This window comes from Triturus cristatus, chromosome 3_2, assembly GCF_964204655.1.
Source record: "Triturus cristatus chromosome 3_2, aTriCri1.1, whole genome shotgun sequence".
In the NCBI taxonomy this organism is placed as follows: domain Eukaryota; kingdom Metazoa; phylum Chordata; class Amphibia; order Caudata; family Salamandridae; genus Triturus; species Triturus cristatus.
The window spans coordinates 850,064,881-850,087,491 of NC_140584.1; the positions used below are offsets into that span (position 1 = coordinate 850,064,881).

The 22,611-nt window shown below is 45.5% G+C and overlaps 1 protein-coding gene across 2 annotated transcripts in view; it reads right to left on the reverse strand.

Moving 5' to 3' along the window:
- Nucleotides 1–22,611, reverse strand: part of RSKR (ribosomal protein S6 kinase related) — an 82,074-nt gene that overhangs the window by 54,355 nt on the left and 5,108 nt on the right. The window contains exon 1 of one of the 2 annotated variants that reach the window (XM_085649124.1): nt 10,103–10,224. The exons of the other annotated variant lie outside the window; for it this stretch is intronic. Coding sequence (XP_085505250.1) covers nt 10,103–10,129 — 27 coding nt within the window. The 5' untranslated portion in view covers nt 10,130–10,224. Of the gene's footprint in view, nt 1–10,102; nt 10,225–22,611 lie in introns of those variants that run through there. 2 annotated transcript variants of the gene reach the window in all.

Here is a 22,611-nt window from a genome sequence, read left to right on the forward strand (position 1 = left end):
ACAGATTCTCTGGCGTTCTGATCAACTGGAATAAGTCCCTGTTATTTGCCTTACGGGGAACTCCACCCATCCCCCCCAAGGAACTGCCTGATACAAATTAACACTCCCTCTCTCACTCCTGGGCAGAGCCGCTCTATTCAAGATGATGTCCCTGCCTAGGTTCCTCTATATACTACAGAATACTCTGGACCCTGTACCAGCTTGCTATGTTAAAGAAGTCGAAGGTCTCCAGAGGAACTTGCTGTGGGATGGCAAACAAGGCATTGCCCACAATAAATTGACCCTAAATTGGTACGATGGAGGCATTAGCCACCCAGATATTAAAAAATATTACTGGGCTGCACATTTAGCGGCAATCAACCATGGGACATACGGCCGTATTGATGATCCCGGCTACGCCATGGATAGATGGCTCCTTTCCGGAGGCAACTATAACAGGGCAATATATTCACGACCCAAAAGAAACTTCTTGACAGGCCCCACCAACCACACAGTCCGCATTTGGCATGATGCCACTAATTCTCTCGGATGGGGGCAGAAATTGAACTTGACCACCCCGCTTTGGGATTCTGAGAAACTGGGCAGCCTATGGAAATCAAAGGTGTTAATCAAAGGGGTTTGATAGATGGGACCTTATTGGCATTTCCCATATTAAGGACATCTGGGGAGAGGGTGGAGTCAAATCCTTCCATACTTTACAGACGGAGTACGAGCTGTCATACACCGAACGTTTCTGATACACACAGATTTTGCACTCGCTTCAGTCTCATCTTCCCAGGGGGACCTCAATTCTCGAAGCCTCACCCTCAGAGGACAGAATTTTAGATGGTCACCTCCCCGAAAAAACTATCTCCTTAATTTACAAGAAACTAATTAATAACATGGCAGATCCCCTCCAATCATTGCAGGAGAAGTGGAGACGAGACGGGGTGGAAATAGATGACGAGGACAGGCAGGAGGCAGTGTCATTCCCTAGAGTAGTAGCCATTCCGGCGCGCCTCAGGTTGGTTCGGCTTAAAATCCTCCATAGAATATATATCACGGGGCCCCGATTCGTGCTTATGGGAGGTCCGATAATGGAGAATGTAGGTGGCGCTAGGGCCATATGGGGACATTAATGCCTATCATCTGGGAGTGTCAATGTATTAGCTCCTATTGGAGCAAGGTCCATTACACAATCAATGCGGTGCTGCAGGTCCGTCTTCACCCAGAGGTACGTAGGTGCCTTTTGAACATATGGGAACCTACGGACCTGAACACTCACCAGACTCAGTGGGCCACACTAGGGTTCATGGTTGCCAAAAAGAACATTGCACAACTATGGGGTGCAGCCCACCCGCCCACTCTTGAAGCCTGGGAAAGAGACCTTGATTGGTGTATGGATATGGAGTCCCTGGAACGCATAGCATGGAGAGATTTGTGTGCCACCCCGAGGTGCTGAGCAAGATGACTCCCTAACCCCGTGACATTCCCCTCGTATACACTGCAAGAATATGAAAACTCTCCTCCTGTGCCTCTTTACAATGTATAATTTGGATGATACCTCTGTATTGTTTATTGAAACCGATGTATGTTTAATAAAAAGATTTTTTTTTTTTAAAAAGGTCACTCTGCCTCCTTTAGGGCACCTATTCCTCCCTACCCACAATCATCTCATCCTAAAGGAGTAGTGAATGTGAGGAGGCAAAAGGATCTCCAAGCTGTATATAATTATGAACCTAAGTAAGGTTGTTAAGCAAGCCCCATTGGCTCAGAGGGGGTAGACGCTTCCCTGTAGTCACACTTACTCCAAAGGTACAGCATTTTCACTTGAGCCTATATTACCCGCCTCGGCCACATCAGAGTTAATATATACAGGTAGGAGGGCATATTAGGGATGCCGGAACCATTGGCTATTTGATAGGCATGTTTATTCTTAATATTTTTAATATCACAATAGGATGTGGCAATAATCATAGTCGGGGACAAATCATCATGTGTGAGGAGCTTGAAGGTGATTCTTTTGATGACTGGGAGCCAGTGGATGTCTCTCAAGTGGCCGGTGATGTGGCTGCAGCGGGGAATGTTGAGGATAAGTCTGGCAGAGGCATTCTGAATGTTCTGCGGTTTCTTGAGGAGTTTCTGGGTGATACCGGCAAAGAATGCATTGCTGTAGTCGGTCCTGCTGCTGGTGAGTGCATGGGTGACTTGAACATATTTTGGAGCAGGCGTAACATGTGGAAACAGGATGATGAGATAGCGTAGATATGGCGGCTCATGGTGAGCGAGGAGTCCAGGATGATGCCAAGGTTTTGTGTGTGGTCTGTGGGGGGTTCTAATTGCTGCATCTGCTGCTGTTGATGTCTTTTAAAGGCAGCTGCACTGACCTTTAGATGGGGCACTAGCACTGTGGCACATGACACTGTGACAGATTCGCGTTCACAGCATTGAATTTTAGCCAAAGAGAGGTCTTCTGACAGACTATTGCCACAGCCAACACACCACAGGGCTAGCATCTGAGGCCGCAGCTTATAGCACCAAGGACGTGAGAGCAGGCAGCAGAGTGTGTTATCAGGTTGCCTACCAGCACTATAATAGACTCTGCCAGGATGCCGATGACCTGATCGTCGACCACTTCTGTCACTGCACAGCAGTGGGCCCCTCAGAGAGAGCCTGTATACTTTCAGTGCCACAACGCCAAGAGAAGGCAAAATGTGTCAGACTTGGCAGTGGCTGAACACAGCAGTGGTTAGTAGCACACAGTGACAGACCAGTCCAAAATTAGGTCGTTCAAATAGTGGTGCAGCAAGACTATATAGATGAAAGTGGCCAGTCCAACCCTGGTGTCACTGGGTCTTATATTGTGGGAGGCTGGGAAGAGGAGTCAGTTATGTGCAGACTGAGCACCATTTTTGCAGTATTTGGCTTAGCATGGTTGTCTAAATTGTGGTGGGGAGGAGCAGAAGCAGGTGTTGTGCAGAGCAGCACTTTTGGCTACCCAGTGAGAGTAGTGTGGCCACTCCAGCCACCCTGGACCTTGTTATCATCGTAGTGGGAAGTATGGACTTCATGGCTTGGTTCTACTCGCTAGAAAGAGTCCAGAGTGTTTTGATCAGAGGCACATTAGCTGGACTTATAAACTGTTGCCATTCACGGTCTGTAGTGAAATGAATGAGGGCTCTGTAGAGCAGAGCGGTCTCTATAGATAGGCCGGTTCAATCAATTAATCAATCAAGTAGTATTTGAATAGCATAGCTAATCACCCAGGGGGGGGTATCCAGGCTCTGTGCTGCAGGTATCATTCAAAGAGTCAGGTCTTGAGTCCCTTCCTGAAGTGGTTCAATGAGAGTGCAAAGCGAAGTTAAAGGATGTTCCAGGCTTTGGCGGTGAGATGTGAGAAGGAGGATCCTCGAGAGCGGCTGCAGTGGATATGTGGAGTCTGAGCGAAGGCGAAGTGTGCAGAGCAGAGGTTTCTGGTCGGTTGGTGGAAGATCAGAAAGTGGTTCATGTTGGTTGGTCCTTGATTATGGAGGTCTTTGTAGGTGTGGGCCAGGAGCTTTAAATGGCATCTCTTCTGAAAGGGAAGCTGATGGAGGTCTTTTAGGTGCTGGGTGATATGTGTCCTCTTGAACAGGTTGAGGATCAGTCTTGCTGTTGCATTCTGGATTGTCTTGAGTCTTTGCATGACTTTTGTGGTGGTGCCGGCATAGAGTGTGTTTCCATAGTCAATCCGGCTGATGATGAGGGTCTGGCGTAGTTGATTGATGAGTGTGTGGTGGGAGACAGTGTTGAAAGGCTGCGGGGAGGTCCAGGAAGAAGAGGGTGGCTGATTCTCCTCGGTGAAGTAGGGCTCGGAAGTCGTCTGTTGCGCCGATCAGGGCTGTCTCAGTGCTGTGGCTGGTTCCGAAGCCCAATTGGGATGGGTCCTGGATTTTTTGTTTCTTTCTAGATGATCGGTGAACTGGAGGTTGATGGCCTTCTCCAGGACTTTGGCGGGGAACAGGAGGAGGGGTTGGGACAGTAGTTCTGGAACTTACTGGGGTCTACTGAAGGTTTTTTGAGGAGGGGGTCTACCCTCCAGGTATTTCCATGCATTGGGAAAGAAGGCTGTAGTTATGGAGGCGTTGAGGATGGTGGTGAGCTGGTGGCTGATCTCGTTGCTTCCGAGGTTGAAGAGTCGATGGGGAGATGGGCCGGTAGGTGCTCCTGAGTGGATGCAGTTCATCCGTGTGGTTGTTTTTGGTGTGCCGAGTTGTTCCCATACGGTAAGCAGGTGGTTGGTGGTTATGGTTGAAGTGTTGCTGAAGAGGTCGGAGAGTTGGGGATCGATGTCTCTGTAGATGGTTGCTATCTTCACAAGTACATAAAGCTATTGTTTATACACTGAGGTGGAAACCATTATAGCTTGCTATAGAGCAGTGATGCTTCTACTAAACCTGATCTGGATACTTTGAACCTCTGAGAGTGTTTGTCTTGATTCAGGAAGCTGTATCTACTGTGATGCACAATATCATAAGGGGCTGATTTATAGTCCAGTGAGACCTTTGCAAAAGCTGAACTCACTCCTCACCCTGCTGGAATGAGATCCTGAGCACACCCTATGTGGGGATCCAGACGCTTGGGAGCAGTTTCTAGAATTCAGTAACAGGAGGAGATCTGAGGACAGTGTAGGGAGGAAGGAGACTAGGAAGTAGGATTTACTTCGTTTTGTTCTGAGCTTGTTTGACAGAGGTCTGTCACAAGCGACTATTGGAGGCAAACTGGTTCGAGTATCAAGTTATTTATCAATTATCAATATTATGGAAGGTAGTGATAGATATATGGGCCAGCAAAAGATGAATTAGTAAAGTGGTGTTGGTAGGTTAAGGTAGGGAGAAGGATTCTAAAAGTAAATTGAGAGCCCTGTTATGTTTAAATCAGATACTGAGAGTTTTTTGCAAGACAGAAGGTATCGAAGTGTAGGTCCATGAGAACATCAAGAAGGAAGACGCTTATCCATTCCTACTGGTCGGATGAGGTGCACGTTAGGAAATGTGTACTGTGATGGAGTTGAGGGGACTGTGGAATGAGAATCTGTGGTATTTTGGTAAATACAATTATTGAAACGTTGCTTCAGTAGGGTGAAGCAGGAAACCACCTGACAGAATTTTCCTGGACTGTTGTAGTTGGGTGGAGGGGTGAGACAGGTGCGGGCGTAACCACTCCATTGGGGAACTGGCTTGGAGATGTCTGGTGGGGCATGAGCGAGAGATTGGGGAATGCGAAAGAAGGGATGTAACTGGAAGAAAAAGGAAAGATGTTTCAGGGTAATGATATGTTGCTGGGCACTATTTACATTTTGGGGAGGTTTAAGAGAGGAGATATATCAGGAATGTTAAGTGTATTAGCAGGGTTGATTTACTAATATATTGGAGCTTAATTAATTAAACTGTCCTAATAAAGAGGCCTTTTATTCTAACAGAACGATCTGCTGTTTTTTGTCTATTTCACACAATAGGGTGGCCGGGGGGAGCAAAAGGAAAAGCCAGTTTTTCCCCAGGTAGCTTTATGCAAATGGCACAGGCTACAGGGAAGGGATTGTAGAATAGGTTATAGGTGGGGAGGGTGGAGTTTAAGTGACAAGGCTATTTAGGATTCAGGAGGTCAGGAGTTCAACCTTTTACTGTTTCAATCACCCAGTAGGCAGACAGGTCAAGATCAAGCGTTTAACCAGACAGGTCAAGATCAAACGTTTAACCATCTAGAGAGAGAACGGTTGGTTTTGGTGATATGAAAGAGGTTATAAGTAAAGAAGAGGATACAGATTGGGAATTGATATGTTATGCTACAATAAGCCAGGTATATAGCAGATATATTATATTCAGCAAGAGGTCTTCAAATGTTTTTGGTCTGAGCGCCCCAAAGAAAAATGTTTTGAAGTCAGCTCCCCCTCCCCCCCCCCCCACCAAACGTTATGGCGAGGATTGGATGAGTGGGAGGGGCAGGGCTGAAATCAGGGGACAAGGCTTTTAAGATCATTTCAGGGATACTTTTTCTAAAGTTTATAATCCATAATTAATGTGAGACTTATAAAAGAGCAAACTCATCAAGCAAAAACAGAAAATTGGCCAAAAAGTTCTGCTATCCATAACTGGAGTGTTGTGACGTCTTCGCACGCATGGATCCCAATGCAACTACACCTGCTGCACTAATGATAGTCGCAGCACTGTGTAGCAGGCTCTCTCCTCCGCCTCTTACTGCCTGTTTCAACTGTGCAGATCATCACTCCAATCTTGAAACAGGCTTGATTGTTCTCTCTTTTTTTTTTAATATAGCGTAAACTGGGCCCAAAGAAGTGACTTACATAAATGGAGCACTTTCATAAGCACCAGTTACGTTACACAAGGTCAGATTCTTTTTTTTTTTCCCCAGGCATGTGGAGACTAAGTTCTTTGTCTAGAATCACAGGATGTTGAGCCATTGCTGGGAATTGAACCTGGTGCCCAAATTTCAATGGCAGCACCATTAGGCCACATCTCCTCCCATTCAGAAAAAAAGGAGCTCTCACGCGTTGTCCCCTTTTGTGCAGCAGAGTTGCGTCTACCACAATGCTAGCAAGGAAAATGTGCCCCTATACCCTTTTTTTTTTAAAGAGAGTCATAATTGTGATACAGTGAGACCCTCAGAACCCTGGGCTCCAGTGCCACACACTTACTCCACTAATAATAGCTACTGCCTTGTGAAGTGGGCTGTCTCCTCTGCCCTTTGTTTAAAACATGGGCTCCCATCTTGACCCCATGCACCTCCCTACCATCTCTCTAACTTCCAGATTAAGATGTCGCCTTTACTTCAATTTTCCCTTCCCCTGGGCCATTGCTTAGAGGCCCAAAGCAACACAGAACTTGTGCGCTAGACCCGAATGAAAGCAAGGAAGGATAGTAAAACAGCCATAAATAGGGTTTAGTTTGCCCCTCATAATGCAGGGTCCAACGTGCCACTGTTCTATAGATGTATTGTACTTTAAGGAATTAAATTATAGACCTGTCCTATTAAAGTGGTCTGTTATACTAAGAGAATGATCGGTGCTTTATTTTGTATATCACACCATGATGGTTTGACCACAACTTCTGTCAGTGAAACTGGCACTTTTGTCCAGAATTTTTAGTCTTGACCAAGACCAGAATGTACATCTGAGCCAGCTGGTCGCCCAACCTTCGGAGATCATTGCTCCCTTTGACTCCACTTCCTTGTTTAGGCTTTTCCTCTTAACCACGTTTGTAGTCGTGTCATGATTTAACTTTCTCAGACGGTGTATTGTTAATCTATTATCACTTAAATATGCCCCTCCCCTGGCCCAGAAGAAATGGGGAGAGGAATGGCACTACGGCCAGAGCTGCCTACTGTGAAACTGAGGAACTAGGTTTGATTCTGTGTCGGCTCAATATCTCACGATTCTGGCCAAATGATTTAATCTCCCTGTGACTAAAAAATATGAATATGTCCTTGTTTAATTGTAACTGGTGTTCATGTAAAGCACTCTAATACCTTAAGATCAGGATTGTGCTATAAACAAGCACTGGTAAAGCCAATAGGTTTCGCCTATGCAAGAGCTATTGGTTTTGACAATATGATTTGGCGATGGCTAAAAGTTTGTGGGCAAATGAGAGTGGAGTGTCGTAAAGTGGAGTAGAGTAGGGTGTTATCGTGTGGCATAGAGAGTCGTGGACTGGCGTTCAGTGATGTTGAGTATAGATGGATAGCTTGGAGTGGAGTGGATCGAAGCGGAATATGGAATGGCATAGAGTGGAGTGGTGTGGAGTTTCATGGAAGGAGTAGAGTGTCAGTTGGGAAGGGCGTAGAGTGGAATTGATTGGCATAGAGTATCAGAGTGGAGAAGTGCAGTCCATTGAAGAAGAATCAAGTGTCATTGATTGGTGTAGAGCAGAGTGGCATAGAGGGTGTTGAGCGGAGTAGAGTGTTGTAGAGTAGAGTGACGTAGAGCAAGGGAACTTGTTGTAGAGTGGAGTGGCATTGAGTGAAGTTGTGTAGGAGAGTGGAATGGCATAGAGTGGAGTAGAGTTGAAGAAATAAAAGGAGTAGAGTGTTGTAGAGTTGAGTAGAGTAGAATGGTGTGGTATAGAGTGTTAGAGTGGAGTGGCGAAGAGTTAAGTGATGCAGAGTAGAGTGCAGTGGCATTGAGCGCAGTGACCTAGAGTGCAGTGGCATGGAGTGTACTGATGTAGAGGGCATTGGTGTAGAGTTCATTGACATACAGGATAGCAGTGCGAAGTACAGTGGTCCAGTGGCAAAGAGTACAGTGGTGCATAGTAGAGTGGGGTAGAGTGCACTGTCATAGAGTGCAGTGGTGTACAGTAGATAAGACTGGCATAGAGTGTAGTGGTGTAGAGCATAGTGGCATAAAGTGCATTGGTGAGAAGTGCAGAAGTGTGGTGCAGAGTAGAGTGGTGCAGAGTAGAGTGGCGTAGAGTTCAGTGAAAGTGTAGTGTTGCAGAGTAAAGTGTCATAGAGTGCAATAGTGTTGAGTGCAGTGGCATAGAGTGCATTGGTGTAAAGTGCAGTGGTGTAGAGTGGTGCGGAGTAAAGTGAAGCAGAGTGCAATGGTGTAGAGTGACGTAGAGTGCAGTGGCATAGAGCAGAGTTTTGCAGAGTATAGAATAGTGGCGTTCAGTGCAGTGGTGCAGAGTAGATTGGGATAGAATGCAGTTGTGTAGAGTGTACTAGTTTTGAGTAAAGTGGTCTAGAGTGCATTGGCATAGAGTGCAGTGGCATACAGTGGCATAGAGTGCAGAAGAATGGAGTGCCGCATGGTAGATTGCAGTGGCGTAGAGTGGCATAGACTGAAATGGTGCAGAGTGGAATAGAGTAGATTGTAGAGTAGAGAGAAGTGGTGTCGAGTGCAGTGAAGCAGAGTAGATTAAAGTGGTTTAGAGTGGATTGGCGTAGAGTGCAGTGGCGCAGAGTGCAGCGGTGCATACTAGAGTAGTGTGGGGTAGAGTGCATTGGCACAGAGTAGTGTAGAGTAGAGAGGAGTGAAGTGGCGTACAGTGGACTGGTGCAGAGTAGAGTGCAGTGAAGCAGTGTGGAGTGAAGTGGCATAGTGTGGAGTGGTGCAGAATATAGTGAAGTGATGCAGTGTGGCATGAAGTGGAGTGGCGAAGTGTGGAGTGGTGCAGAGTAAAGTGCAGTGTCATGGCGTAGAGTGGAGTGGGGTAAAGTGGAGTATGCATGGTGTGGTAGCGCACTGCCATTACAGACATGTTCGATTGAAATGACCATTACATTTGCACAGACATACAGTGTTACTAATGAAAGTATACAGCGCTCAAACGATAATGTGTGGAAATGTCATCACCTAGTGTATTGATTTGTTTTGGTCATATTCAAATATTTGATTCCACCACACTTCAGATTTACCCCAAAACGTTCTTCATTTGTGCTTTCCATATTCTGAAATAGCTGCAAAGTTGATTTTTACAGTCATTTACGGACATTTAGGTTTTGTTTTGTGCTAGAACAGAAATAACATCGTACAGCACACCCCGAGTAGCCAGCTAGAATAAATAACATCCTACAACCTTTCTGTCTCACACAGGTAGCCAACAGGATTGTCCCAGAAATCCTCTCACGTTCAAGGCAGAGAACTAAAAGTAAACACCAAGCTCCCCGAAAGACAGACCCTGACATTCGACCTCTGTCGTTGAATACACAGCAAAAATGACAAGAACAGAACAAGATTTAAAAGTCTGTTTACAGAAATGCAGTTCTGGTGAAAGAATACAGTAAATGGGGTTTGGGCAAAGGAAGGGACAAACTCAAGCTGGACATTTGGCCTAAGGAAAAGACGAATTCAAGCCGAACTGCCTAAAACAAGTAAAGCCACCAAACTGAAAGCAAGATGCGAGTTACAAAGCACAAATTCAATGTTTAGCATTTGGTCGGAATGTATTCCGAGGGAAGCTTTCCGAATGTCCCCATGATGTCGTTATCAAGTCTGGTACCCTTCGACCTAAAAAACTGCACACAAAAACACTATAACACTTTAGGCCTGGGTCCTCGAATTGCCGCAGTACGACAGCCCTCGCCTCTTTGTCCCGCTTCCATGACTGGTAGCCCCAATTCTCACCTTATGCGCACTGGGGGTCGCACCCATCTTCAGAGGTAATGGAGGGGCCCTTGGCGCGCTAGGTGCCCTCTGCCCGCTCTCCTGGGGAGCACGGTTTTTCGACGCTCGACCCCAGGACTGCCGTTTCTCAATAATCGGGTCGGAATGCTATGATAAACAACTTTAATCCGCTCAGACATCGTAGCCGCCCACCGCCTGCTTCGCGAATACGTTTTAAGCTTGCCGGCGTTGCCGAGCCCATTTCTTTCAGTATTAACGAGGGTGGCGGGAGTAGGGCGAGTCCGGGGCGTAATACACGACAGACCCATCGTACCGGGGACAGGTGGAACCCTTAATGTACGGATCTTTTCGCTGTCACGAAAGATGACGGTTTTGCAATTCCCATAGACGCTTTTGGGAGACTGAAGTTACACCGATACAGAACAAGTGTTATTAGTGTTACCAGCAATGTGCTACGAACGACGTGTGCGTAGAATCGCCATACCTGCATAAAACAGTGAAATGATTACACAGTACATTGCGTGCGGCGCCATAGCACATACTTCACGTAAAGAATGGCTTTGAGTTGACTGAATGTATGCAGGCCGTCGATATTTTTATCTTTCTGTGTCTGTGACCAGGGCATTTCCCGAAAAAGTATGACTTTACCGCATAATCAGGTTTGGTACCTCTGAGGCCTAAAGCATCCCCTACAAGGATCTATGTTACACACATGATCAACACTTCACTTTCTGGTAGGTCTACTTAACCGTTTATCCTCCCAAGCCCGATAAAATTAGTATTAGTTTGGATATTGCGCAAACAAACATCTGCTTCAGTCCCAGGATGCTCTAGTCTAAGGGGTGAACATTTTATGAATGCACGTTATGCTACACATCGTAAACTTCACCCGAAGGGTTTAACTCTCCAGAGTCAAAAAAGCGGTCACTGGAACATAACAAAGCTAACACCATTCACGGTGCAGTATCCGTTAGGGATTATCGAGGACTTCAGCTTATAAAGGTAGGTCAGTGTGTATTAAGTTGTTAGAGTGCAGTGTATGAGTTTTACAGCGGAGCACCGTCCAAAAGCATTTAAAGCAGGCAATGCGGCCTCAGCTAGCAGGCAGAACAGAACAGGTGAACTAGGGCAGAGGTTAGCAAGTGAGACAGGATTTATATTTGTGGCGGGAATAGGACCTGGAAGGCTCATATTCTGAGTAGAAATACAACCTCACAGGAAATAAGTAGATAGTGTGAAGCCACCGTTTGCATGGGACAGCTGCGGGACTTAAGAGTAATAAAAAAGTCTTGATTACAAATGAACAGAAAACCAGTAAAGTTCCTGTGCTGGCTTTGACAGGCGGTCGCCCACTCAGATCTTAAGGATCTGGGGCGGCAAAATGTGTGGAGAAATCAATCAGCTTTCTTGTAAAGCGCAACTACTCTTCCGTTAGGGTCTCAAGGCGCTGAGTGGATGGTCGGAGTTCTGCGGTTCAGTCGAAGAGCCAGGTCTTGAGGTCCTTCCTGAATTGAGGAAGAGACGGTGATTACCTGAGATGTAGAGGCAGGGAGTTCCAGGTCTTCGCAGCGAGGTAGGAGAAGGATCTAGCTCCAGCCGCGGTCTTGCGCATTCGTGGGATGGTGGCCAGGGCAAGTTGGGTGGAGCAGAGATGTCTGATGAGTATGTGGAATGAGAAACAGTGGTTGAGGTATGCAGGACCAGCATTGTGGAGGTTTTGTGAGGAGCTTGAAGGTAATTCTTTTGTTGATCGGGAACCAGTGGAGGTCTCTCAGGTGATGGGTGATATGGCTGCGGTGGGGGATGTTCAGGATGAGTCTAGTGGAGGTGCTCTGGATGTTCTGCAGTTTCTTTAGGAGTTTTTGGGTGGTGCTGGCATAGAGTGCGTTGCCGTAGTCCAGTGTGCTGCTGACAAGTGCATGGGTTACCATTTTCCTGGACTCGGTGAGAATCCACTTGAAAATCTTCGAAGCAGGCGGAGTCTGTGGAAGCAGGAGGATGAGACTGCGTTGATTTGGCGGTTCATTGAGAGCAAGGAGTCCAGGATGATGTCTGAGTGGTCCGTGAGTGTGAAGAGGTTCCGAGCGCTGAGGGCCACCAGGAGTTGTCCTATGAGGAGGGGGTGGAGCTCAGGATGAAAACTTCGGGCTTGTCTCAGTTGAGCTTGAGGCAGCTGTCCTTCCGTCAGGTGGCGACTGCCTTCATCCTATTGTGGAAGTTGCTCTTGGCTGTTGTGGGTTTGTCTGTGAGGGAGCGAATCAGCTGGGTGTCGGCGTAAGACACGATATTGAGTCAGTGGCCACTGATGATGGCTGCTAGCGGGGCCATGTCGATGTTGAAGAGGGTAGGGCTCAGGGACGATCCCTGGGGCACTCCACAGCTGATCTCTGTGGGTTCTGAGTAGGATGGTGGAAGTCTGATTCTCTGTGTTCGGCCGGTGAGGAAGAAGTGGGTCCATTCTATGGCTTTGTCGCGGATGCCGGTGTCGTGGAGTCTTGTGCAGAGGGTGTGATGAAAGAGTGAGGAGGAGTCCGCGTTCTTCCCAGGTAGACTGCGTTACACAGTCTTCTTCTGCGATTGTCAGTGATTCTATGATTGTTGGACTCTTCGAATTTTGGTTTCCAGCTTGTACCGAGAAAGCAAAGCCTCCTGTGGTTTTATTATTGTTTGGCAGTACGAGGATCCATGAATCTTTAAATGGGCAAATAGTATACATGTCTAAGAGCATCTCAGGTTCAGCTATAAAGTGTAATTCAGACAGGCAAACTCAAGGGTTCCACAAGTAGCTGGTTCTTTAGATGGGTTTTAAAGGTTTAAAAGTACAGGGTGCTTTTTATGAGGAGATGGATCACATTCCATACTGTTGGACTTGGCCATTTTTGGCTAAAGTTCCCTAAACTTTTTGCCTTCCCTCTAGACCTTTTTTCTGACATGGTGTTGCGGATATATCATTGCAAGGGCTATACCAGCTCGTCGCCTCGCTTAGACAGGACATAGGAACATTGAGAGCTAAGATCGACAAACTAGTCCACATGCTTAAAATCTTCACCCCCTAGTAATCCCTCCCATAAGCAGCCCCCATGCTCTGCGGCAGATGAGCGCCTACGCCCACAGCGAACTTCTTTTCCCGCTCAGGCCGAAAGAAATCAAAAAGGCGGCCGACCACCCGCACTCCTCTCTACAATGAACAATATAGCTTCTTTTCCCCCTTATAGCGGACAGCTCAAGACCCCACATCCTTGTTGCCAGAACTTAGTTCCAACACAAACCCTTGCTCATTGCACTACACCTAAAAATACACTGGTAACAATGAATCAAATGGTTACTAATAAGCCAAAGGGGAATCATCCTCCGCAAACCTCTCAGTTAGAAGGGAGAAAAGTTTACATGGTCAATGTTCCCAAACTAGATATCGCGGCTGGTCACGAAAGCGAGGACTCACGAATAAACAAATCAATACACTGGATTCGTCACGGCAGGGGATGCCGCTCTCTTATTCGGGATGACATTGTCAGGGCTAGGAGATGCATGGCACGCATACATCCACAGGACCATATTGAGCTTACCCTGACTAGTGTCAATTTGGTAGAAAAGCTTGTTTCACTTGAGTTCCGTACCTGCTCCCCTGACTCAACATCAATACAGCTCAGACGATTTCCAGTAGCCTTACCCCCAGATAGATCAAGCGATAAACACCAGACAGGGGTGACAAGAGGCTCCGCATCACTTGAAGCTAATGATTGACCACTAAATGAGATCCGGGCAGCGCAGCCATTACAGGCCCTCCCCTTATCTACTGATCAAACTTCCCCAACTGACCCAACCCCTCAACTGGCATCAATCACTGCCCCAACCCAAGGCTTATTCACTTCCCGTCAGCTAAAAGTCATCTCGTGGAACGTTGCTGGCCTCAGTAGCAAGCTATCACTACCCCATTGGAACGACCTGGTAGAGGGATATGACATCTGTGTTTTTCAAGAAACGGAGCGTGGCTCCTCTACATAAACTGGGCTATAGCTGTTACCATATACCTGCCACCACCAAAGGGAGGGGTCGCCCCTCGGGAGGACTGATCATATGGGTCAACATTGCCCTCAACTGTAGAACTTTTAGTTGTCAAACTTTGAGCCCAGGCATCATGAGGCTCACTATCAAGGGCCCAGGAGGGGGGGATAATGCAGGACTTGTTTGTTTACATAAAGGGGACAATCGGAAGGTAAAACCTCTCCCGTTCTCATGCTACTTGAAGAAGGTTTATCAAATTTTTCATCCCACTCTAGAGTAGTAGTTGCTGGCGATTTCAACAGCACTTTTGAGCCTCTCAGCACAGAAGACATAACAGGGATAGAGGAGGAAGACAACAAATGGGGAGTCCCCTCATTAACCATACCCCCGGTAAAACGATGGACACAGGTGGCTATCCAACTATATGCACTCACCTTGGAATATGGGCTAAGGGCAGTGAATGGCAGGACCAGATCCGATGCCCAGGGAGCCCTCACCTATAACAGAGTAACTAGTCCATCTCGCATTGATTACATCCTAGTAGATGTTAGATTTTGGGAGTATGTCCTAGATATGGAGTTGGGCAACACAACCAACAGTGACCATAACCCTCTTTTTATGTCACTGAGGTTCCCATGGTCACCCCCTTGCTCTATACCAACTAATCGTATGCACTCTGTGACTAAAGAGGTGATACCCTCAAACTCGAGTAGAGCCTTGAAATGGCACAAGGTCGCTTTTGAAGAAGAAAAAATGGAGGCCATCAGGCAAGTTCTTTATAAAAATACAAACGAGTTAAGAGAAGGAATAGCAGAGGGGCCTACTTATGCTCTCAGTGTACACTCACGCACCATTGAACAAATCTATACTCACTTCCAAGCACCGAAAAGGTCCATTAAATCTGTCCCACAAAAAAGAAGAGGCCAAACATGGTACACAAAAGAGTGCAGAATTAAGAGGAAGGCTTTGGTAATAGCGATTAGAGCCTAGAACAGCTCAGTCATCAAAGTTGCAAGACAGGAAAACAGAGAGGCTCAGCATCAAGCAAAGCTAGACTGGGACGAAACCCGATGGCACAACCTTAAAAACACAAGAAAAAGGTGACAGAGTGCACACCGGTTGTCTCCGTTCTTTCGTCAATAGCTTATTTGTTTGTATTTTGTTGGCGTGCAAAGCCGGAATCGTGGACTGCCAATTACACGTGTAAGTAGTAATCACTGGAAAAAGTGGGGCGACATTCCACCCCACATCAGGCGCACAGCCGTAGTTCATGCATATATATGCAACGTTTGCTCCAATTTTGTCAAAAAGTTTTTATTTTCCTTTTCATTCACAGTTGTTAAACAGTCATCTTTTTTTCTCAGTCACGCGGTGGACCTCTATGTAAACACAATCCTTAATGCTGAAGAAGTGCCACTATCGGCTTTACTCTGCGGCATGGCGTTTTACATAAATATTCCTCATTGTGTTGCTTTCAATACCCAATGCATTTCGGGCCATTTTGGCCCTTCGTCAGGGGTTATCTATAAATTGAAAAACATAGACATTAGCTAAAGTTTGTTAAATAAATCATGTTGACCACCTTAAGCACATAAATAAAGTTCAAAATACACATGTATGTAACTGAGGTGAGTCCCCTAATCAATGTGATGCCCGCTGAATTCTTAAGAGTGTATCTGCTCATTTCGGTACCTGCGCTCAAACACATTCAACCCCTCTAAACTCTCATTACATTGTACCTCGCCAGCAAATGCACACCCACGTAATCCAAATTTTCCCCTTATAATTCTTCGAGCCTTTTATAAAAACGAATCCCCACCTTGAATATTCTGGTAACTGCTATTCTTCCTGTTCGGAACCATTCTGATGACTTAGCTCACACGCTCTATTTAAGACACCTGTGGGGTGTCCCCGCCCATTCTAATCCCTCCAATTACGATCAGCTCTTCCAATCCAACTGCAAGAACCATAATGCACTGCATACGTTTAAAGTATATCCAATCTAAAGTGCGTCTCAATCTTAAAACGCTCCCGCTGCCAAATATCGCAATCTTGAAGTACTTTAAGGGGTTCTTAACACGCAATGTGTTGTTTAGGTGTGTGTAAACCATAATCATCTCACTTTATAACAATAGTTTTCTTATGCTACGTTTGTTTCAACCAAGTCGTCGCTGTCGGGATAACTATATTAGTGTTGGTGTGATGGCTCTCATATATCTCTTTCCCTCGTTTTAACATAATCCTAACCGTTTGAATGACGTGCGGGTGTATAGCCAAGTTGCCAGCCTCTCTGCCATATATACATTCACCCCTAGTGTTTCTAGCGTAAACCTCAAAATAAACACAATAAATTCCCCGCCCGCCCGCTGAAATCATTATCTACATCGATTCAAACATGTATCAATCCTGTACTCTATGTCAATCAAATCATGACGTAAAATGAACCATGGATACAACTGTTCGTTAGTCTGTTGTCTGTGTTTTCAAAAAAATAGTTCATGTGCTTCACTTTTGAGGAAAAGCTGTTCAACAGGTCCAGCGTATGACGATGCAAACTTTATCTGTTAATTATCTTTGGTACGTGGGTGCAACTCGTCGGGTAGGCAGTAAATTGTAAGATCACAAGAAAAAGGTGACAGAGTGCACACCGGTTGTCTCCGTTCTTTCGTCAATAGCTTATTTGTTTGTATTTTGTTGGCGTGCAAAGCCGGAATCGTGGACTGCCAATTACACGTGTAAGTAGTAATCACTGGAAAAAGTGGGGCGACATTCCACCCCACATCAGGCGCACAGCCGTAGTTCATGCATATATATGCAACGTTTGCTCCAATTTTGTCAAAAAGTTTTTATTTTCCTTTTCATTCACAGTTGTTAAACAGCAATCTTTTTTTCTCAGTCACGCGGTGGACCTCTATGTAAACACAATCCTTAATGCTGGAGAAGTGCCACTATCGCCTTTACTCTGCGGCATGGCGTTTTACATAAATATTCCTCATTGTGTTGCTTTCAATACCCAATGCATTTCGGGACATTTTGGCCCTTCGTCAGGGGTTATCTATAAATTGAAAAACATAGACATTAGCTAAAGTTTGTTAAATAAATCATGTTGACCACCTTAAGCACATAAATAAAGTTCAAAATACACATGTATGTAACTGAGGTGAGTCCCCTAATCAATGTGATGCCCGCTGAATTCTTAAGAGTGTATCTGCTCATTTCGGTACCTGCGCTCGAACACATTCAACCCCTCTAAACTCTCATTACATTGTACCTCGCCAGCAAATGCACACCCACGTAATCCAAATTTTCCCCTTATAATTCTTCGAGCCTTTTATAAAAACGAATCCCCACCTTGAATATTCTGGTAACTGCTATTCTTCCTGTTCGGAACCATTCTGATGACTTAGCTCACACGCTCTATTTAAGACACCTGTGGGGTGTCCCCGCCCATTCTAATCCCTCCAATTACGATCAGCTCTTCCAATCCGACTGCAAGAACCATAATGCACTGCATACGTTTAAAGTATATCCAATCTAAAGTGCGTCTCAATCTTAAAACGCTCCCGCTGCCAAATATCGCAATCTTGAAGTACTTTAAGGGGTTCTTAACACGCAATGTGTTGTTTTGGTGTGTGTAAACCATAATCATCTCACTTTATAACAATAGTTTTCTTATGCTACGTTTGTTTCAACCAAGTCGTCGCTGTCGGGATAACTATATTAGTGTTGGTGTGATGGCTCTCAGATATCTCTTTCCCTCGTTTTAACATAATCCTAACCGTTTGAATGACGTGCGGGTGTATAGCCAAGTTGCCAGCCTCTCTGCCATATATACATTCACCCCTAGTGTTTCTAGCGTAAACCTCAAAATAAACACAATAAATTCCCCGCCCGCCCGCTGAAATCATTATCTACATCGATTCAAACATGTATCAATCCTGTACTCTATGTCAATCAAATCATGACGTAAAATGAACCATGGATACAACTGTTCGTTAGTCCGTTGTCTGTGTTTTCAAAAAAATAGTTCATGTGCGCCTGATGTGGGGTGGAATGTCGCCCCACTTTTTCCAGTGATTACTACTTACACGTGTAATTGGCAGTCCACGATTCCGGCTTTGCACGCCAACAAAATACAAACAAATAAGCTATTGACGAAAGAACGGAGACAACCGGTGTGCACTCTGTCACCTTTTTCTTGTGATCTTACAATTTACTGCCTACCCGACGAGTTGCACCCACGTACCAAAGATAATTAACAGATAAAGTTTGTATCGTCATACGCTGGACCTGTTGAACAGCTTTTCCTCAAAAGTGAAGCACATGAACTATTTTTTTGAAAACACAGACAACGGACTAACGAACAGTTGTATCCATGGTTCATTTTACGTCATGATTTGATTGACATAGAGTACAGGATTGATACATGTTTGAATCGATGTAGATAATGATTTCAGCGGGCGGGCAGGGAATTTATTGTGTTTATTTTGAGGTTTACGCTAGAAACACTAGAGGTGAATGTATATATGGCAGAGAGGCTGGCAACTTGGCTATACACCCGCACGTCATTCAAACGGTTAGGATTATGTTAAAACGAGGGAAAGAGATATATGAGAGCCATCACACCAACACTAATATAGTTATTCCGACAGCGACGACTTGGTTGAAACAAACGTAGCATAAGAAAGCTATTGTTATAAAGTGAGATGATTATGGTTTACACACACCTAAACAACACATTGCGTGTTAAGAACCCCTTAAAGTACTTCAAGATTGCGATATTTGGCAGCGGGAGCGTTTTAAGATTGAGACGCACTTTAGATTGGATATACTTTAAACGTATGCAGTGCATTTTGGTTCTTGCAGTTGGATTGGAAGAGCTGATCGTAATTGGAGGGATTAGAATGGGCGGGGACACCCCACAGGTGTCTTAAATAGAGCGTGTGAGCTAAGTCATCAGAATGGTTCCGAACAGGAAGAATAGCAGTTACCAGAATATTCAAGGTGGGATTCGTTTTTATAAAAGGCTCGAAGAATTATAAGGGGAAAATTTGGATTACGTGGGTGTGCATTTGCTGGCGAGGTACAATGTAATGAGAGTTTAGAGGGGTTGAATGTGTTCGAGCGCAGGTACCGAAATGAGCAGATACACTCTTAAGAATTCAGCGGGCATCACATTGATTAGGGGACTCACCTCAGTTACATACATGTGTATTTTGAACTTTATTTATGTGCTTAAGGTGGTCAACATGATTTATTTAACAAACTTTAGCTAATGTCTATGTTTTTCAATTTATAGATAACCCCTGACGAAGGGCCAAAATGTCCCGAAATGCATTGGGTATTGAAAGCAACACAATGAGGAATATTTATGTAAAACGCCATGCCGCAGAGTAAAGGCGATAGTGGCACTTCTCCAGCATTAAGGATTGTGTTTACATAGAGGTCCACCGCGTGACTGAGAAAAAAAGATGACTGTTTAACAACTGTGAATGAAAAGGAAAATAAAAACTTTTTGACAAAATTGGAGCAAACGTTGCATATATATTCATGAACTACGGCTGTGCGCCTGATGTGGGGTGGAATGTCGCCCCACTTTTTCCAGTGATTACAACCTTAAAAATGCCAGTCTTGCAAGGGACACTAATCTTTTTTGGTCATTGGTCAGACACACAAACAAGGGTGAGGTAGATCAAATCCCCAATCACATACCACCTCAGGTCTGGCATGACCACTTTTGCGACTTATATTCTGGGACTAACATTCCAAATGTAGAAGGACAATGTGGTCACTTCCCATTAAGCCTTGGGAAGGGGGACCACGTCCCATTTACATTAAAAGAAGTCGAGTTAGCCATAAGAAAGATAGTGCCCGCCAAAGCCCCGGGACCTGATGGTCTCCCTGGGGACCTGTTCCTCTCTGATTGGGCCAATTGGACTGAGTTTGTCCTACTTCTTATCAACTCCATCTCTGGAGGATGCCCAGTCTCGCAAGGGACTCATGGAAGGGAGCGGAGGTAGTCCCAATCTACAAGAAGGGGACTAGAGAGGACCCTTCCAAATACAGGCCAATTAGCCTTATAGATGCAATGCAGAAGATAGTTGGTAGGGTCACATTACAGAGAATCCAATCGAGGGCTGAGGAGGAGGACATCCTTTCTCAATACCAGGCGGGCTTCCGGACCAATACAGGAACGGTGGACCAGATCTTTAGGCTTCTCCTGATCCACTGGAAGGTGGTGGTGATTGGCAAGGGCAGTTTTTACCTCACTTTTATCGACCTAAAGACTGCCTTTGACCTGGTCCCCAGGGATAAGTTATGGCAAACATTTCAAGCCATGGTTATCCCTCCAATGATCCTTAACCTCTTAGTAAGGCTACATGAGGGCAATTATGCTCAGATAAGATGGGGGTCCCAGGGACAGCTTGCTGATAAGATCCCAGTAAACAGGGGAGTACGCCAGGGCTGCGTGATGGCACCCACCCTGTTCTCGTTATACGTGAACAGGGTGGTCAGATTTCTGCAAGAAGTACCTGCTGATACCCCGGCCCTGGCAGGTAATGAGGCACCAACTCTCCTGTTTACTGATGATACACTGCTGATCTCAAAGACCCCGGCAGGCCTCCAAAAGCTCCTGAACAGGTTCCAACTTTTCTGTAACACTCGAGGCTTAGTCATAAATACATCTAAAGCAAAATTCATGACTTTTAATCCCCACAAATCCTTTAGGAATAATATTACTTTAGACGGAACCTATCTCGAGAGAGTCACCACCTTTGACTATCTTGGGATACGCCTTTCAGAAAAAGTACAATAGAAACTTCACCTTGATAAAATGCACCTGAATCACAAACGTGTGGCTGGGGCACTGAGCAAAGAGCATCGCTCATCATTTAGTAGACCTATTGCCCCGGCACCCATTGTGTACGGAGCCGAGGCAGTTAGCTCGGCCCTTTACGGAACCGAGCTGTGGGGGTTTGATAACCTCGATGAGATCAGCAGATCAGAAAACAAGTTCTTCAGGGACCTGCTCTTGTTATCACAGGGTATACCCTTAACCCCTTTGATATATGATCTGGGTAGGCGCCACATTAAAGATATGGCCAAACTTCGCCCCCTGAGGAACTGGGCACGCCTTAGGCGCACCCCTGAACTCGCCAACTATGCTGAGGCTTTCGCTGAAGTAATGGGGTTGGACATTGGCAAGAAGATAAAATGGAACTCAAATGTCAAGGCATTGATGATAACCCTGGGCCTCGAAGAGTCATGGGATACCCAAAGTCCGCAGAGCTCAAACGCATCTACTGGAATTGGATAGATGCCAGAGACCTTAGCAACCCAAATTTAGGAAGGCTTACGGAAGAGTTCTTCCAACACAAACCATCTAGAGGCCTTGAACCTTATTTGGATGTAATCCAGACCCCAAGGGATAGGGCATTATATACTCAATTCAGATTTGGCACACTTCCAGTCTATGAATTCACCGTGAAGTTGCGCCCCTTCAACAAGATCACTGTAGAATGCCCATCCTGCGTGATCTCTAAAGAAAGTATTGCACATTTTATGTTTGCTTGCCCTGCTTACGCTAGTGCTAGGTCCTGCTGGCTTCTGCCAATCTGCAAACAACTAGGCACTCTATACCATCGAGTTGCCCTACGTATACTAAGAACTGACTCGAGAATCCTATGTGTTTGCGGAGTTGCCAAGTTTCTGGGCCGAGCCTGGCTAACCAGGCACAGGGCTATATGAAGGGCTTCCCAAAACTGACACAGATTACTATAGAGTATGAACATAGGTCATCTGAAATCTGTAACGCCATACATCGTCGCCGATAATGAATTTTATATATTTTAACTTTAACCATCTCTTATTGTTTTAAATTGTATTAATCAAAATAAATTCTTATATGCACCAAATAGCTTAAATTGCCAATCATCGGGTAAAATTGCATTGTTATACCCTAACCATTATGATGTGATTTTATCTTGAAACTTTTTTGTATTATAATGCTTTTATGATATTTATATCGAAATAAAGCTATTGACTGACTGACTGACTGATAGGATCTAGGGAATGTCTTGACCCAGGGGAGAAGGTGACCTGCATCTGGAGTGTAGGGGGGAGAAGTAGCCCCTGGAAGTGAAGAGGCCTGGGCTGCCGCCATAAAACAATGGCTCCATCTCGTGCTGAGTGATTTTGGATCCAGACCCCCACTATCAAAGGAAGAAGGTACCACTGGCAGGGAGACACCCAGAACTGGTTTAGACAGGGGTCAGTGCCCCCCTGAACACAAAGACTTCAAAGACATTTAGGGGTATAACTATGAGAGCTGAAGCCCCTGAACATAGGAATGGATTGATCAAGATTGAAAAGGATTGAAACTACTTTGTGGTCAAGAGAAACCTTTGCCAAGGAAGAAACTGCTGAAGAGACTGAAGGAAGGGACTGACCCTTGCTGTGTGTTCTGGGGCTGGCCTGCAGTTTGCTGCTTTAACCAAGGAGAG